Consider the following 18,454-nt stretch of genomic DNA (forward strand, 5'->3'; position numbering starts at 1 on the left):
TCATGAATCAGCACTGCTTAGATCCTGTGACAAATAGAATCTATGACGACTGGAAATAATGCTAAGATAAGCGGGGAGCACATACACTATCTAATATTCCTAAGTGGTCATCAATTTAATACTGACAAGGCTCAATGTCTCTGGACTTAGTAGTTTATAGCATTGGGGAATAGGATAGGTAAAAAAAGGTAGTACAAATGATTTGATAAAATTGATTTCGGGTGGTGAGATAGGTTGTCTGAGACCGATTAGACGTGCTCGGGAAAAATGATTAATCGGTTTATGAATAATGATTTTTACCAGTTTAACTGTTAATAAAATTCATAGACAGTTGTGATAAAAAGAGAGTAAATGTGTCATATAAAAATATTATATTCTTCATTTTATTTAAAAGCAATGTATTAAAATACAGTCGTTGTTTAAATCAGTAATTAAACGATTGATACTGGAATGCCATTTGGTCCGAATTAATGCACGTTTACTCGTTAATTATATAATCTTTTAATGTATGAAAATGATTACGGTTATCATGTCCACCAATCATCGTATATACTGCCAACATTTATGGATATAGGTTAACTTTACAGGGTTTTTTTTCGTGTTCGTAGCCAACGTATTATGTCTGTGAATTTTTTAGAAGATTATCTCTATTTCTATTCTTATTAGTAAATGGATAGCGCAATTTTACAACTAGAAATTTCAGCGTATATATAGCTGGTTAACGGCACACATATAAACGTATTCTAAAAATATCATTTTAAATCTATGTTGCTTGCTGACATTATAATGGAACGCAACATGATCGTCTATTGATTTTAAATCAAAACTATTTCATTACTCTAAATAATTAATCCTACTGCGCTACAAACGCACATATTTTCACTCGTGATATTAACCATAGGTATATCATCCAAACTCACACGACATTAAATAACATGAGTTTCTATTTTGGGTTCTCTAAAACATGTTACTCATCATGATAATTAATTGGATAGAGTGTTGTCATTGAAGAGTCGATATTTGTTTATGTCCTTTCCAAGAGGTTAGGCACAATATAAGCTGGGTGTTGGCGAAACAAATTGGAACTTGGCATACCTAGGTTATGATTCCGTGTTGTTAACCACGTAGCCACCGTCATCCAAATCGTGGAACGAGAAGCTTACGTGTACGCATTCCATGTTATTAATCAAGCAAACTTTTTTGACATCCCAAACAACACGTAAAAGAATTCCGTGTTAATTAGTTAAGGATTTCGTGTCAATTCCTCCCGAGTGTGCATAAATTACCATGGAGTGCATTGAAGATGATACAAAAAATAAACATTACAGCAAAACCATATTCAAAATTGTTGGACGCTTTTATTTGAGGGTCTGTTCTAATATTCTAAGTATTCTTGGGTATTACATTTTACGTTGTGGTTCATTCCTTTATATGAAGAGTACATACGACCCAATACACAAATATGGAAATAAAATGTTTTATTCTACAGTGTGTTAAAATAAAACCGACCGTTCGGACATAAAAATAACTTACCACCAAAAATATAACAATGAAAATAATCTCTAAGTAAAATAGCAACTTCAAGAAATCGTATTAATTTTTAGCATATTGTTTGTCATTTATTAAACAAGATTGGAGATTAGAACAGGCAAACAGAGAAGTAAAATAAACATCTATTATTCATAATAAAGTGTGTAAGATAATAATAGTAATACACTCGTTCATATTTGTACTTCGTTCACATCTTACATTGTCAACCACCCCAGAGATTAAATATAGAAGTAATTTATATTTAACCGCTTTTTTTAACAAATAATAATTTCACCAATTTTAAAATGAATTGATCCAAATTAGATTTTCGTATCCTGTTATTTTAAACAGTTTATAAAAGCAACACATTTTCACTATGAATTTAACAGTTTAAAAAATAAATGTTAAAAGTCATTTCTCTGTATTTTTATTAAAGAATACTTAATTGATATTATTGTAATGATTGTAGCAAAACTATATACGAAATTTTAAAACGATTCATATTGTAATAATAAATTAACCATAATATTAATATAATAGTTTCCTTTATTTAAAATATTTATCAAATAATTATTGTAACCATAAGAGCAAAGCGAACATTTATTCTTTTAAAAAGAGTTGAACGTTTAAATAAAAAATGCATATATTCGTTTCATTTATTTCGATATAGTTTACAGTGAGAATTATTTTTACTGAAAAAAAAAAGACACAAATGTTTTTTTAGTATTATTAAGTATTATTTAAAATTTAATATAACTAACAATGAATTATAAAGATGAATACGTTGATTTCCCATTGTGTTCTTCAATTTATTGATAATATACATGCACTGTTGGTTGTAATCAGTCTTTCACAACCATTTAAAAATAAGATTGTTTGATGGCCAAAATAGTAAATACAAAAAAATTATTGGTTTATATCAGTTGCCGGTGTATTCAAAAATTAAAATATTATCTATTTCAAAATGAATTGTTCCAAACTCGAATTAGATGGAATAAATTATGCATTCGACTAATAAGCAACATTTGTGTTGTTTTTATCTTAATTTAAAGGATAAAAGCCGACTGTTATTTTTACGGAAAACTTATTATTCGTTTTTATTATTTCAAAAATATTTAGCTAACAAATATTTTACGGTAAGATAAAAAGAGAAGGTTGGTAAAAAAGCGGAATTTTTACTGAATTCTGTCAATCTAAATAATAACGTACGGGTGTCTGATATCTCTCACAAAGAGGTAATCTTAATAATAACTTATAATAAAAAGGAAGAAAAGTATAATCACATTTGCAAAGAATATTTATAAGAAAAAAGTGGGACTTATCTTAATACTAACTGATACTAACAAAAGTAAAGAATTGATTCTAGATTGCTTAACTGATTTTTGTTGAATTTTTTTTATATTTAATTAATTTAGTATTTCATATCTGTTGTATTAGGTTCGTCTCTTCTTTCTCTACTGATAAGTTTCGGTTCACTGATTTGAAGTAGTGAGAATGAAGTAAATTGCCAAGCGATTGCGAGCAGGAGAATCCAGCTAGTAGACAAATAAGTAGGCAAAATATGACATATAAAATCAATGCAAAGTAAACAAAGTTTTTTTGTGAAATTACACACAATCTGGCTTGTATGCATTCTATTCCTTTTAATAATAATCGGTGATTTGTTTAATAGGTTACCTGTTTGCTGACGCTTGTTTTGACGTCTGGATTCCAAACTCACGTGGCAATATCTACTCCTTAAAACATAACACGTACACAAGTAAGCAAAAAGAATTCTGGCAATTTAGGTAAGTCAAACATTTTATATGTAAGCATTTAGTTTCTCTGCTTATTTATTAAGAAGAGTACATATATATGCATATATATATATACATATGTACACACATACACGCACACACACACACACACACGCATATATATATATATATATATATATATATATATATATATATACTTCAGAATAGTTTTTATTTTACAATCAGTTGTTATGGAAACGCGAGATTGTAAGGTTTACAAAATATTACTGGCAGTAATATTCTATAAGTTATCTCATTTAAACAAGAATTGCTCGATATGCAAGATAGAACAAATAAATCAAATTGTTATTCAATGAATTTCAAAAAACTCATTGAAATGAAATGAAGTGGTTGAGTTTCATACCAAAGTATTTTTATTATTCTTAGCAAGACAAAGAATGCTTTAGAAAATTAATCTCTTTAACCTATAGGGTTTCGATGTCTACCATCTCATCAGAGGAGAGAAAATATTAGCAAATACTTATAAAGGTATGCACCCTATTTGCTAAAGTCAGTGAGACATGGAAAGTCAAAGTCAAAATTTATTATTCATTGAATTACAATTATATATATATATAATATAATATATACTGATTATTTAAGTTACACTAAGATTCAGTGTTTATTCATATTATTTATTCTTTGCGATAGTAGAACTGACGATGGTTCCCCACATGTAATATGCTACAATGAAAACAATTAAATTCTGCTTTTCAGAAATTACGCTAAAACATTTATAAAAATGTTATACCATGCAGCATGCATAAAGTCCATAGAAAGAAACAGAAAGCAGAAAATACTCATGCATGGTTTCCCCAATAGAATTCTTGAATAGCTTGCAAAGCTTTTGTTCGATTAGTCTTTTTTTATCTTTTCAATCTTTCGGATAATCTGTTTCGGTATTTCTGTTGAATTATCTATATAGGTTTCGTATTTTTGTTTTTGTTTTATTTTTATTTTTATTTATTTGCGAGAAATTTCGACTGACCGACTCAATCATTATCAGGCGTGGTGTTAGTCTGGCTTTTCTATGTCTTCTGGAATCGAACTGTGCGTATTTTTAATAGTTTTCTTAAGTACGTATGGGTAATGAGATGCTTCATTTGTGACGTGATCATGTGCTGGGTGCGTGGTTACTTTCAATTTAAATATTTGCTATATTTAACAAAGTTACATTTAGTATATTTAACAAAGTAAATATTTAACGAAGTTAAATACTTACTATATTTAATAAAGTTAAATGTAGAGATTTGTTCAACTGAGCATATTTTGAAGTCAATTAAGAACCTATGATTACATTCGTACTTAATATTGTTTATTGTAGAGCACTTGGTCTTCATAAACGATGTCTACATTTATTTCCTTAGGAGTCGTAATATACAATTTTTGTGTTATTAAAAAAAAAGAACAGATTTAAGCGTACCCGGGCAACTACGCCCAACGAGCATTCCCCTTCCCTAGAAAATTTAACCTAGACTTCTCAGACTGTGTTTTTATTGTTGCTTAATGCCATGTACTATTATACCTCTATACTATGAAATGAACCTCTTGTCAATGTAATTCTAATGTCTATATCTTATATACTGATGATTGTTTAAATATTGATTAAGCATATTTTATAAGATTCATTGTTAGTTTTAACCAAATTAAATATTAGATCTTCTTGAAGTATTTTTCTTTGGGAGTTTTGTGCTTATTTTGTCCTGGCTTAAATTACTAAAACAAAATTACTGCTTTTCTGGATAGCGACTCCAGGAATAGAAATGTAATCAATAAGAGTAATTAGTCATTCGTATTATCGTTTATTTCATCGCTGTGTTTTTCGAATTTTTTTTTTGTTCCTGATGAGTCCATAGAGAAAATATTCAAGATTAACAGAGAATTAACGGATGTTTGTTTTGCGGGGGCTGGGGGGGGGAGAGCGATACGTAAATGTACTGAAGTTTGTTTTGAAAAGAATGATCATTAAAGTGAATGACAAAATCTTGGTCAAAGGAATGTGGGCGTGTGTGTATAAAACATTGCACAATTAATTTGGAAGAGAACCGATATATTAAGAATTAGTATGTCTGCATGTGTTTTTGAAAAAAATAAACGAAGATACAAAGTCAAAAAGAATCACCGTAAAATGTCATCCTCGAAATATTTGTCCACTAATCTTTTATTCGGTACCAGCAGGGCCCGTTAATCGCGTAAAAAAGTGAAGTACAGTTGTTTGTGGTGACCACTCCAAAGCTCCCCATGTTAAGAACGGTTTTCAGAATAAACTCCCCCCCAACATCCTCATGGTAAGAAAAGTTGTCGGAATAGATACCCGCCAACCTCTGCAAGTGAATTACATTGCAGAATGCAGGTATTTATATCTTGAAATCTTGCTGTCTGAGCCAAATATAAACGACCATTTCTTAATAAGTATACTGAAAAACTTATAAAACACGTCATTTTCAAGTAAATTTTGGATTTGGATGTAATGTAAAAATTTTAGTTTTGATCTAAAATAATATTATACCCTCATCGCTGTTACTTCTTATCTTGGGTCCTTATGGTTGTTTTTTTTTCTTTTTTTGGGACGACTTTAGTATCTATCTATTTAATTGATAAGCTCTATATATTTATTTATTTACTTTATTCCTAGCTTTTTTATATGTTATTTGTTTCTTGTTTTAGATTTATTTATTATTTATTTGTGTATTTAATAGATATATGTTTATATGGTCAAATAAACAGTCAGTTGGCAGATATACAGGCGTATTTATATAATTTAAATAAAGGTGATATACTAGGATTTATATTTACCACTCTACTGCAGTGTCTGACGTAATTACAACGGCAAAGGTTTTTATATCTATATATACTAGAATGTAAATATATTTTATAAGTTTGTATGCTTCGTTATGGAGATATGTTTTCCAGACCATATACATGGAAACAGGTGCATAATAGCGTATATTTGTCTATATTAGTGAAGCATTGTGTTCCAAACCCTTCTAGTTATCGTTTGGAATCAATTATCTGAGCGATTTCCTCATGTAACGCTACTTTACGATGATAATTTCCCTATTTATATATCAACATTCAAATTACAAAGGTGCTAGACCAATACATTATTTTAGCGAATCGTTTTCGGGTGTTTAATTATTAAGTATGCAAAGTGCACTCACATTTATCCAGTTGGTAGCAAATTGTGTTTCTCAATATCGACCCTTTTTTAGTCTAATGAAGTCGTCTTTTTGAATTGATTCCACTGAAACATGTATGCATGTATATAACCATTAATGGTTGTATAATAAACAAACGATATACTAGCTCTGTCCTCGATTGGGCAATCTTAAATAATCACACTAGTTTCATTGGATTTTCATCTAGGAAACCAATCTATGCCACTATTATACGCCCACAGGTATATCTATCTCTCTCTCTCTCTCTCTCTATATATATATATATATAGAGAGAGAGAGAGAAAGAGAGAAAGAGAGAGAGAAAAAGAGAGAGAAAAAGAGAGAAAGAGAAAGAGAGAGAAAAGGAGAATGAGAGAGAGAAAAATGAGTCTCATTTTCCATGATCAACTTGTGAATAAACACATTATCATTTCTTGCAGTTTCCTGAAACCTGACAGCGTTAGTAAGTCGCTTCTGAAGTTTTCTGATTTAAAAGATTGCACTAATTGTAACTTTGTAAGGATATATGTGCAAGTTGTTTTTGATTGAGCTGTAGAAGATTTTTAAGGTGACAAGTTCTGGAGAACGCTTTCGAGTGGAGGTGGTTGGTTCGCCTCACATCTTCAGTATTTTCAGGTGTACTGAGCAAGTTCGTCCAGTTTAGACATATTTACAGATACCTGCTCTCGAAAATGCGTCATTAAGTTCATTATTGCAGGTCTACTAGGGGGGTGTTGAAAATTGAAATCGCGCATATAAGATTTTTGTATTGCAACAATTGGCCGTCCATTTGTAAAGTAGAATTCAATTATCTTCACTCGTTTTTCTGTTATAAATTTATTCATGCCAAAAATTTCCAAAGATTCTATCTCATAATTCTGAAAATAGAAATTAAAATATATAATTAGAAAAAGTTCTTTAATTTTTAAAATATAGTGATTTATACGCCACTCTGTATATGTATATATATATGTGTGCTTATATGTATATGTGTGCATATATATGTCTATCTACATATATACATATATGTATATCTATACACACATATGTGTGTATATATATGTGTATCTACATATATACATATATGTATATGTATGCACACGTATACGTATAAACATATATATACATATATATATGTATATGCATGCATATAAATAAACTCGAAAGTTATTTTCACTTACCATATATATGTTAATATCAAAACATGTAACGTTTTTAATTCTACAGATTTCATTTGAAATTGAGCCATTTTTAAATTACAGTTTTATTAACTTTACAAAGTAAAGTATATATAAATAATTTTATTTTAATTGGATCTAAAACTTCCCTTGGATTTATTTTACTACATGTACACTTTATTCCAGTACAAGAAATAAATGAACCTATTATTTAACAATCAATAAGGTATATAATTTCTACTTAATTTATTTTTAAAGTTCAACAAAATGTACGTAACACTCTAAAGTTCTTTATAAAATAAGGCCCCCAGAACAAAGTTTTTTTCGACTTGGATAATAAGTTTTTAAGTGATCAGTAGAAAAAAAATCAAGAGTCCCATGAAAGCTATAAAAAGCACTAATTAAAGTAAGAAGCCATCTAATGCACTACTAATATTAGTTTTTATATTTTATGACTTAATAAAAAATCAAACTAATCGTTGATTTTATGTGATTTTTTTTTACGAAGTTTTCTTTCCGTCACGTTGAAATTTGTGTTTGTTTTTTTCATAAGGGTATACTACTTTACAAGTACCTAATTTATTATTAAAAAAGTAAATCTGTTCACTGATTTTACGTGATTTTGTTTTTGTTGTACGACGTTTTCTCTCCTTCACAGTTAAGATTTTGTTCGTTTTTTTAATATAGGTAGACTTTGGTTAAAGTGCGTTATTTTATTTTGTAAAAATAACTTATTTTGATTTTGGTAACAGTAATTTGTTGTACACTGCGTTTATAATGTACAACAATTTTCTTTCGTTGTATAATACTTGTCAGAACAAACACTTTAAAATAATTTAAAACACAAAAATATTCATGTAAGTAGACAAGTAAATTATATTGCATTTGTAAAAAGTAAGTTATATTGCTTTCGAATACATAATGTTTTCACTTGAAACGAGTAGGTTTAAAAGATCACCAGCTTACACAAGGGGGCCTCCAGAGCACTAACAACTACTAAAAACTACTTGATTATTTTACATGATGTTTTGTTGTACGGCCGTTTATTTCTGTTACGGTTAAGATTTTGTTTTGTTTTTTTCATTTGGTTCGGATTCTTTACAAGTCCCTTATTTTTATTTTTTATTTATATTTTTTTTTTGTAAGAATAAAAACACTTGATAGTTTTATATTATTTTTCTTGTCTGGCGTTTTCTTTCTCGTCACGGTTAAAATTGTGTTTGTTTTTGTTTTTTCATATGAGTAAAATTCTGTTAAATTACCTAATTTTCTAATTTAAGAATAACTTATCTGGATATTGGTAACAGTAATTTGTTGAGCGCCACTTTTATTTATAAGAACAAACACTTTAAAATCAGTTAAAACACAAAACTTATACATGTAGATAGAAATGTAACTTATCTTGCTTTTGATATGTAAGTTATAATTTTTTCACCAGAAATGGCTTGGGTTGAAAGATCATCTATCTAGAAAAAGTACCCTCAAGTGGATTAAAAAAAACTAAACTAAAAACTATTAGATTGTTTTGTAACATAGTTATTACACGTTCACACACAGGACTCATATGTTACTTAAAATATACGTTCGAAGGAACAGAAAACAGGTAATAACTCAACTCATTTTTTTCCGTTGGAACATCGGATATTTATTTCCATCTATCCTGGTCTGCGAACTCGTTCTTCTTTTTATAATCTGTTTATTGCTATGACATAATTTCGAACACGGCTCGGTCATTTGTATACAGCTGCAATACGCGATTCCGCTCTATTGTTTACCTTACTTTTATAATAATACCTTATTTTTTATTTAAGGTTAACTTATCTTCTCTTTGTTAGCATAAAGTTTTGTAAGAAAACATTTTAAGATAAGTTAAAATACAAAAACATATCCACGTAAATACGTAATAATGTTTTCACCTGAAATGTGTTGGTTTACAAGATCACAAGCACGCCATCAAAGCACTAACAAAATCAAGTTTTTAACTCTTTTCTGGTTTATTAATATTATTAAAATATGTCCTCAAATAACGGAACAAACAAGCAAATATCGTGATAAGCCATCACAGTACTTTAGTATTAGTAGTATAAATAGTTTTGTTTTTACGCATTATACATGTCTCTTACTCTATCTTTATTTTCAAATATATTTCCTCTTCTACTTCCACAATCCAACTAACTCATTGAATGCAATGTCTAAAAATAATAAAAAATCTTAACATTTCAAAAGAGAAATTTTAAATAACTTTTTCAAAAGTAAAATTTATAATCCTATAACATACAAAAATGTTTTGAATGAAATAAGGGACAGATTATATATGTTCCATTAACAAATATTCCGTACATAACAGGAAAAACTGAGATAAAAATTTAAAACAGTGAAAATAAGTGAAGTATAAGAGACAGCCAATAATGTTATCGCAAAACGAAAGCGCCAATTAGATTAGATAGCATTAGACAAAAGCAGTTTGTGCCCTAGCGTTTTGTGTGAGGATAATTATACGATATAATACTTTGTCATACCATATACATAGTAATTTAGCACATATACCTGATTTGTATATATATTTTTAAATAGTTTCTAATAAATTAATATTTTGTAAAATCCAATTGTTTTATTAACCTATAGTGTACTATATTTTCTTTCGTCATGATACATTTTTTCACAGTCATTAACTCCTCTTTGAAGGTACAGTATAGTATATGTTAGTTTCTTATAATACTTTCTTCTGAGAATCAGTTGTTGTATTTTATAGGGCATTGTCTTATATGTTTTGTTGCCATGATATCATGTTTTCGCTCATTACTCTCTCTTTTAGGATCGGGGCATGTAGGTAGTTTACATGCATATTTTCTTTCTGATCTATATAAAAACTATGACAGTGGAGGAAGAATTTTAGTTTGCTAGTATATCTGGCGATTTATCAGACAGAAATAAAAAAAATGACTGACTGCATGCCATCGCATAGGAGGAATAGAAAGAAGTAGGAAGAGGAGGTTACATGTCCTTGTCATTACAATTATGTGACAGGACTGGTCGGCAAGATAAAATGTCTTTACTAGCTACCTTATTAAAACTCTCTGCTCATAATATTTATCTTTGAATCATATACCAATGCTTCACTTTGACGAAACTTCAATAAAAAACGGGATATTAGACTACTACGTAGTTGTTTGATGTGTTTTGATTTTTCTAACATTAAAGAGCCAGTCTCATTCTGAAATGAACATTAACAAAGTAGAATGATCAAAATCGATGCCAGTCGACTTTCTGCAACATCTGCGAGAAATCTGGTTTTTGCCATAGCACGAATTGAAAGTCATATAAGATCACATGATATCATTCAATTGATTATAATAAATAGCTTCCCAAGTAGTTGTGTCAGTTGTATGACAGACTATGCATGCCAGCTGTTGGACAAAAAAGAAATGCAAGAGTGTGGACAACGACTAGATTTCTGTAAAACTCTATAGTAGTCTTTCGTTTGCAATATTTGCAAGAAATACTGCAGAGATAGAGTTGATAAAAAAGACACTCCTGGTCTTTTAGTGACTTATTATATATATATATATATATATATATATATATATATATATATATATATATATATATATATATATATATATATACATGTTAAAAGGTAAACAGTTAAATTCGGTCGCTACAAAAAGCTATCTGCTTCAGTCAACAGACTTTATCAGGCAACCCTGAACTATTTGACGCTAAAAATTTTTTTTTTTTCTTTAGTGTCAGATAGTGCAGGGTCGTCTGATTTTATATATTGGGCGTTTAGGCTTTCGTGGTAAAAAAACTTCTCAAATGCACGTGTGAGATGGTTACATGGTTCAAAATCGTCTATTCCTTTTTTCATACGATTATTTAAATTATCGATACTTATATGAAGCATTCCGATACAAAATGTATCTAAGAACACTGTTAGGCACATTTGTGTGAAATTTCATAAAAATTGACCGAGCCGTTTCCGAGTACAAAACCCCCTTTATATCATAGTAAATATATATATATATATATATATATATATATATATATATATATATATATATATATAAGTTTTCAGTGATTTGCAAAGTGCTTTTCGAATGAATGAATTTTCTAAATATTTACCGCCTCTTTATCATCAATAACTCTTTTTCTCTCTGAAAGTCAAATAATTTGCGCCTTTCTCTCACTTCGAATTGCATACAGATTACAACAGTGTAAACGGAATTAAGTTTATCAGTATTCTTCTTCGGTAATGCAACCGTTTTGCCCAACTCATAAATTTGCCATTGCTCGGTGTATTCTCTCTGATGCCATATTTTTCTCTCCTCTAATAGCATTAGTACAGTATATTCAAAACACCTTTTCAGTCATGTGTTTAATTTTCCTACATAGAATACGGGATATCTTACACTGCACATGATAAACACTTTACTTATTATTATTAGTAGTAGTAGTAGTATTATCATTATTATTATCAGTAGTAGTAGTAGTAGTAGTAGCAGCAGTAGTAGCAGCAGCGTTTACTCAAGTCGTTTTTAATAACTGCTCACCGAGTGTTGTTCCCTTGGATTGTGAATATCTATTTATTTGTCACATAAGGATTAATATGTCGCTACACATCCATGAGCATGTTTCGGTCAGCCAAATGTCATCAAATTTCCAACTCTCTCCACCTCTGTCGATAGCCGTTGAAAATAATTTTGCCCTATCAAAACAACCGCTTACTATTAATTACTGGTTTGAGTGACAATGCGCTTCCTCAAGATTCAAGCCCTCTCGCACTCTTCTAGTGTAAATCTCGTTTCTTTTAACCCTCCTCGATCTTTCCATCTTAAGTTACCCTACACGACCATTTTTTGTTGTGTCATCCGAAGTTGGCATCACCGGTGTATGTTAATTTATGTTTTGGTGGAAGAGTAAGTTTATGAGTTTCATTGCAGTTTAATTTTCCTTTGACTTGTCCGATGTTTTGTTCTCATTTTATTTATATTTATCTGCTGTTTGTTAGCCTTCGTAGTTTTTTCTGCCTCAGTTTTTGATTATTAGTCATATTATTATTATTATTATTAGTAGTAGTAGTAGTAGTAGTAGTAGTAGTAGCTTTACCATTGCTTTTATTATTATTATTATTATTATTATTATCTACATACTTACACTAAAACAAATACATCTTTGTTATATTTCCAATTTTCTTGACTAGTTTCGATGAAATGGCTAAGTATGATCTGCCAGCCGTTATCAACTACGTGCTGAAGAAAACAACACAGAAATCCCTGTACTACGTTGCTCATTCACAGGGTGGAACAATTGGTTTTGATGCTTTCACAGAAAACAAAGATCTCGCTAAAAAGGTAATATATTTTCTTTAATGCGAATTTTACAAATACGAGAATATAAATGGATTACAAAAATATACATGTATTTTACATTTGTTTTTTAACCAAAGGAGAATTTCATTTTATGGTCAAGAAAATTATTTTCAAAATTATAGATGACTGAATTTATAAATATACAATAGAACCCCGGGATTCGTATACCTAGGATACATCCTTTCCGTTTACAATGTGAAATACGATGTTCCCAGCCCCTGGTTACGGTATTTACCCCATCTTACGGTGTTATTTATAATGTTTTTTTATTATATACATATGCATTATATACTGTACTGTATTTTGTTACTAATTTTAATGCCATATCCTAGGGTTATATATATATATATATATATATATATATATATATATATATATATATATATATATATATATAGCGATGTCGCTTATGCAAAAGTTTAGTTACTAATGAAAATTTTATGGAAGTTTCTAGCAGAAAATTTATCAGGCGATCACATCACCTGGTATTCAAAATAAAAAAAACAACGATATTTAATATACGTACAAAAAATGAGACAGGGGGGGAGAATATAAATAAGATTTTGATTTTTATACACACTTTTTTTCTCCTTCCTTTATTTTTAAAATCGCTAAATATATGGGTACATCTTTTATGAATACAATTATGTAAATATTATAAAGAATCTACGCGAATTGATCACATTATCGACATTAACATGTCATCTCGAGACTCCGAAATGAATCTCGAAATCAGAAAATAAATAAAAAATGAGGCTATTTAATTAAAAATAAAGCTATAACTGTTTTTCATTTATTCGATTTACCGTATAATTTTGTAATATCTACATTTTCATATCTGTTGGAATGTGAAAATCATTTAAAAGTCAAATTAGTAAACAATAAGGTATTTTTCATTTCATTTACAGATTCGATTTTTTGGTGCACTCGCCCCCGTCATTTATGTCGACTATGTGACCTCAGCAGTTGCTACATACGCTAAGATAAGCGCTAACGTAAGTATTTAATATGAATCGAAGCTGATGTAGTAAGTAATTACATGTATTACTGCTAAGCGAGGAAATAATTATCTTCATCACAATCAGTGTTGTATTTTTTTCTTCACATTCATTCATAAAGAATACCATTTACTAAACTTGAGCAAATGTAGTATATAACAAAACAAGAAAGGAGAAAAAAATGACGAAACAAACTAATCCCTCAATTAACTGATGCTAATACTTATACTAGCAGGTTTTAAAATCCGATTCTGTTGCATTACCAAATTCTGAATGGAATCTAGAACACTCGATAGTATCCTGTAGGGCGTGTTCATGTCATATGACTGGGGACTTCAGCAGTTTTTTTCTTTTTTTTTTACACAAGAATCACCACTTATCAAGGCCCGCAGGATAAGGTTTAATGGGTATTCATTAGTCAATGTGATTATAGCGTAGTAAACATAAGTCGTGGAATTTTGTAAATTTGATTACTTAGGGGGACAGTTCATCAAACACTTGTTTGTTGGACTTGGAGACAATCAAATTGTAGTCAGCAAGAAAGCAGGCAATCGGAAGAGAGTTCCACAGGCGTGCAGTTCTAAGAAAGAAGCTTTGTTCATGGAATCTACATTTAGGTCTAGGAACAGTCAAAGAGTGTTGGAAATTATTGATAGTGTTTTCGGCCAGACGAGTGTTTTCGTGAAAGTTTGACGAGGGGGAACAATAGATTGAAGCTCAGATGAGCACTTGCCATGAAAATAACGATAAAGCAGGGACAGGCTCGCAACGTCTCTTCTGTGGGAAAGAGGTTGCAGGGAAGAGAAAAAAGGGCATCCCCTACCAAGCTGCGAAGTCTATTTTTACACTGTCAAGGCATGATAAGCTGCTTCTATCAGTTTCTGTCCAGGTGTGGCAAAATTTCCCCATACCTGGCTTTTATATAGGTAGAGAATTGCATCAGGAGTGAGATTACTGGAGCAGTAGAACGATCTCGCCATTTTTCCAGCGACTTTGGCAATGGATATGATATATGTGTTCTATTTCGTGTCGGGAGTAAAGGTCAAGCCCAGAAGCTTGTCAAAACATAACGCCTGCCCAATGACGCGAGCCGTTCATTTCAATTGATGCCATATTGGCATCAGAACCTTGATGATGCAGAGATAGAAGCTTGATTTTAGATGCATTAAAAGTAACCAGCCACCTATTTCCCCATTGTACCACATGCTCAAGATCAGTGAGAGAGAATCAAAGAGAACTTGGTCGTTTACACATATAGTAATAATATATATTTTACTTTTCTGAGTTCGTCTTTCTACACTTCTACTGATGTATTTCACATTTCTTAACTTCAATATGAAAAGTTTAAAAACAAAATACAAACGCAAAAGTAGTAGCTCAACTCATTACGCGGGTTTATACAATCAGGTTTTCGTATTAGGTATTTTAGTTCGAACCTCTCGAGGGAAGACACCAATTTACAGGAAACCAAAACTGACATTGTTTATTTTTTGTTATGAACTGGTCCATAAGTATTTAGAAGCAGTTCATAAGTTCATAGCTTTCAGCAATGTTATTACTCCCACAATGTTCCTCATCTCTAGGCCAACACTCATTCCGTCTCAATGAGTTGATCTTGATAATTAGTGATTCAACTGTAACAATACCTATTCGGATGTGAAATATCGAAACAAAAACGCCAACGTTATGATTTCGGCTTCACGAATAAAAAGTAACGCAAACGTGTAATGCTACTAATTATACAGCTACTAATGATAAGCAATCAAAATGTGGACTATATTTAATTTAATTTAGTTTTATGCAAAAGGAAATAAAAATAAGTCGAAGATCTTCGTGAAATTCAGATAAACTCAACTTTGTGAAAATTGATTCATATTTATTAGATAATAATTAATTAATATTACCAAATTTTCAGTTTTGTGGTAGTATTTTGAAGCGTTTTGGGAGACGTGATATGAGCACAATATCCCATATATACGATTTTTATTGAACTTAATCTATAGTTATTATGCATAAATCAAGCAACATTACCTGAACTTCAAATATTACTTTAACGTTAGACCTTAAATATTTGCAAGTTGCCAACAATAAAAATAATGTAAAAAACTTTGAACATAATTAAAATTACGGTTATAGGAACAATCTTTAGTCAAATTATATCTTCAATTTAATACCCGTTAGGAGACATAACTGTTGTTTAAAATCGCCCATTTTAAAGAATTCCTTTTATTTAATTGTGGACAGATATTTTCTTTATCATGTATGTCCTTGATTAAAGTTTATTTTAAGGTAAGTAACTCTGCTTCCTGTTTTTAGCTCTCCGGTTGGACTAATAAAAACACAACCGCCCCATATATATATATATATATATATATATATATATATATATATATATATATATATATATGTGTGTGTGTGTGTGTGTGTGTGTGTGTGTATATATACATATATATACATATATATATAGAGAGAGAGAGAGAGAGGGATAGATAGATAGATAGATAGATAGATAGATAGATAGATAGATGTCACTATTTTATGATTTAAATTACGGTCCCCTGTGTATGATCACTGTTATATAGTTGAGCCCCTTTTATATTCGTGCAGTTTTCAAAACCTAAGCACGCACACAATATGTGGATTTAGTATTAGTTAGTATTGCTTAAGAATTAATAAGCGTGGGCTAAAAAGATAAAAGAGAAACTTTGTATAAAGTAATGACTTTTTAAAATCTGGTATCATTGTAAAAAGATCTGATCAGAAGACGCTGCTTTTCTGAAAATATTGCAACAGAAACGTGTATGCAAATATGAACAACCATCTTAAAATTACGCTATGCTTGATATTGAGCACTTTCTGATAAACACCACCGATGTTTAAGTGGATTTACATCTCGGAAACTATGGTGATAAAACTATTATATATATATATATATATATATATGTATATATATATATATATATACAGAGGAAGCTGCAACGTAGTATTCTTGTTGTAACCTTCATCCTCTCTTTTCATATGTGTGAAAGTTTTAATATTTTGCTTATAATTGCAATACCGACCTATAATGTTTGTATATTAATAGACGATACAATTTCAAATTCAATTCGCTTGAGGCACCTATAAGACATAAAATGACAGTCTTGAGTAATACTGGCAAGTGAAGCACATCTTTACTACTATTTTTGCAAGGACTAAATGAAAACGATTTTGATTTCTCGTAGACAATAAGCCCGAAGGCGCTAGGTTTGTGTCGATCGTGACATTCACCACATCATTCGATGCGAAGATGAACATTGCAATATTATGTCCAATACTTGAAAGTCTATTCTGTCTCATATCGTATCAAAATCATGTCTCAAATGTCACGACATTTTTAAACGAACACAAATTTCATAGAATAAAACGTATCAAATTTCATGTTCCGATACTATATATTATAGAGTTCATTTCATTAAAACATAGTTGTATGATTTATTTATAAAACTTATATAGTTTATTTCATTTATATTCAAGTCATTTTATCTGTAATAAATTTATGTAATTTACTTTACTAAAAATAACCCGTATACAAATTTATATTAGTAATTTTATTCATAAGAAAGGTTTATAGTTCCTCACATTTATGATGAATTTATTTTATTTATTTCATTCAAAACAACGTCATATGGTTTATTTCATTCACAATAAAGTAGTGTATCGTGTAGTGCTCTTTTCCGATTTTCCATAGTGAATGCTGACTTTTGTTAGCTTTCCAATTATAATAACCAATGCGGGGTCGCATTGTTTAATAAAGACATCGATGCAAAAGTGTCAGCAAGTTTACAATAGAAAAAAAGCATACATTAGTTGAAAGCTCGTATCCAGATTAAACAGCATAAATTAAGTACGTGCAAGATATTGGCTGATGTAAACGCATTTTTATTCCGCTACAATTAAAAATTACTTCAAACTCTAGAAATTTACTAAGTTTTATGAAATTGTCAGGATTTATTCATTAACTATCATGGAACCTAATCAACTCATTAATTTATAAAATCATTTTGTACAAAGAAAATATTTTACTAAAGTTGTATTTTTAAGTCCTAAAAACACATGATTTTTCCTTTTTCTGATAAGAGCATTAATTTATTAAAATTAAACTTTTTAAATATTTTCCATTTTACGTAAACGCCTTTAAGGCTCATGTTAAATAAATCGATATAAATCGAAAAATACATAATTGATCGAACTTATAGTATTATCATTGAATTAAGCAATGCTTTCTCAATAGTTTCATCAAAATATAATTCCAAAAAGTATATCATATTATCTTTATTATAAAAGTTGCAGAGAAAAATTAAAATGTCATATTATGATACTACTCCTGTGCGTATGACTGTGTAAATATCAGTGTACGAAATTGCTGGTTAAATCACGACGACA

General features: G+C 29.9%; 1 protein-coding gene across 1 annotated transcript in view; it reads left to right on the plus strand.

The window, feature by feature from the left end:
- LOC145294233 (gastric triacylglycerol lipase-like) overlaps positions 1-18,454 on the plus strand; it is an 81,471-nt gene that overhangs the window by 30,390 nt on the left and 32,627 nt on the right. The window contains exons 3-5 of the mRNA XM_080141339.1: positions 3,203-3,317; positions 12,863-13,013; positions 13,940-14,026. Of these exons, the coding sequence (XP_079997465.1) occupies positions 3,203-3,317; positions 12,863-13,013; positions 13,940-14,026 (353 nt within the window). The remainder of the gene's footprint in view (positions 1-3,202; positions 3,318-12,862; positions 13,014-13,939; positions 14,027-18,454) is intronic.

The sequence above is a fragment of the Euprymna scolopes genome, chromosome 15, assembly GCF_053919585.1.
Source record: "Euprymna scolopes isolate OS-2025 chromosome 15, ASM5391958v1, whole genome shotgun sequence".
Classification (NCBI taxonomy): domain Eukaryota; kingdom Metazoa; phylum Mollusca; class Cephalopoda; order Sepiida; family Sepiolidae; genus Euprymna; species Euprymna scolopes.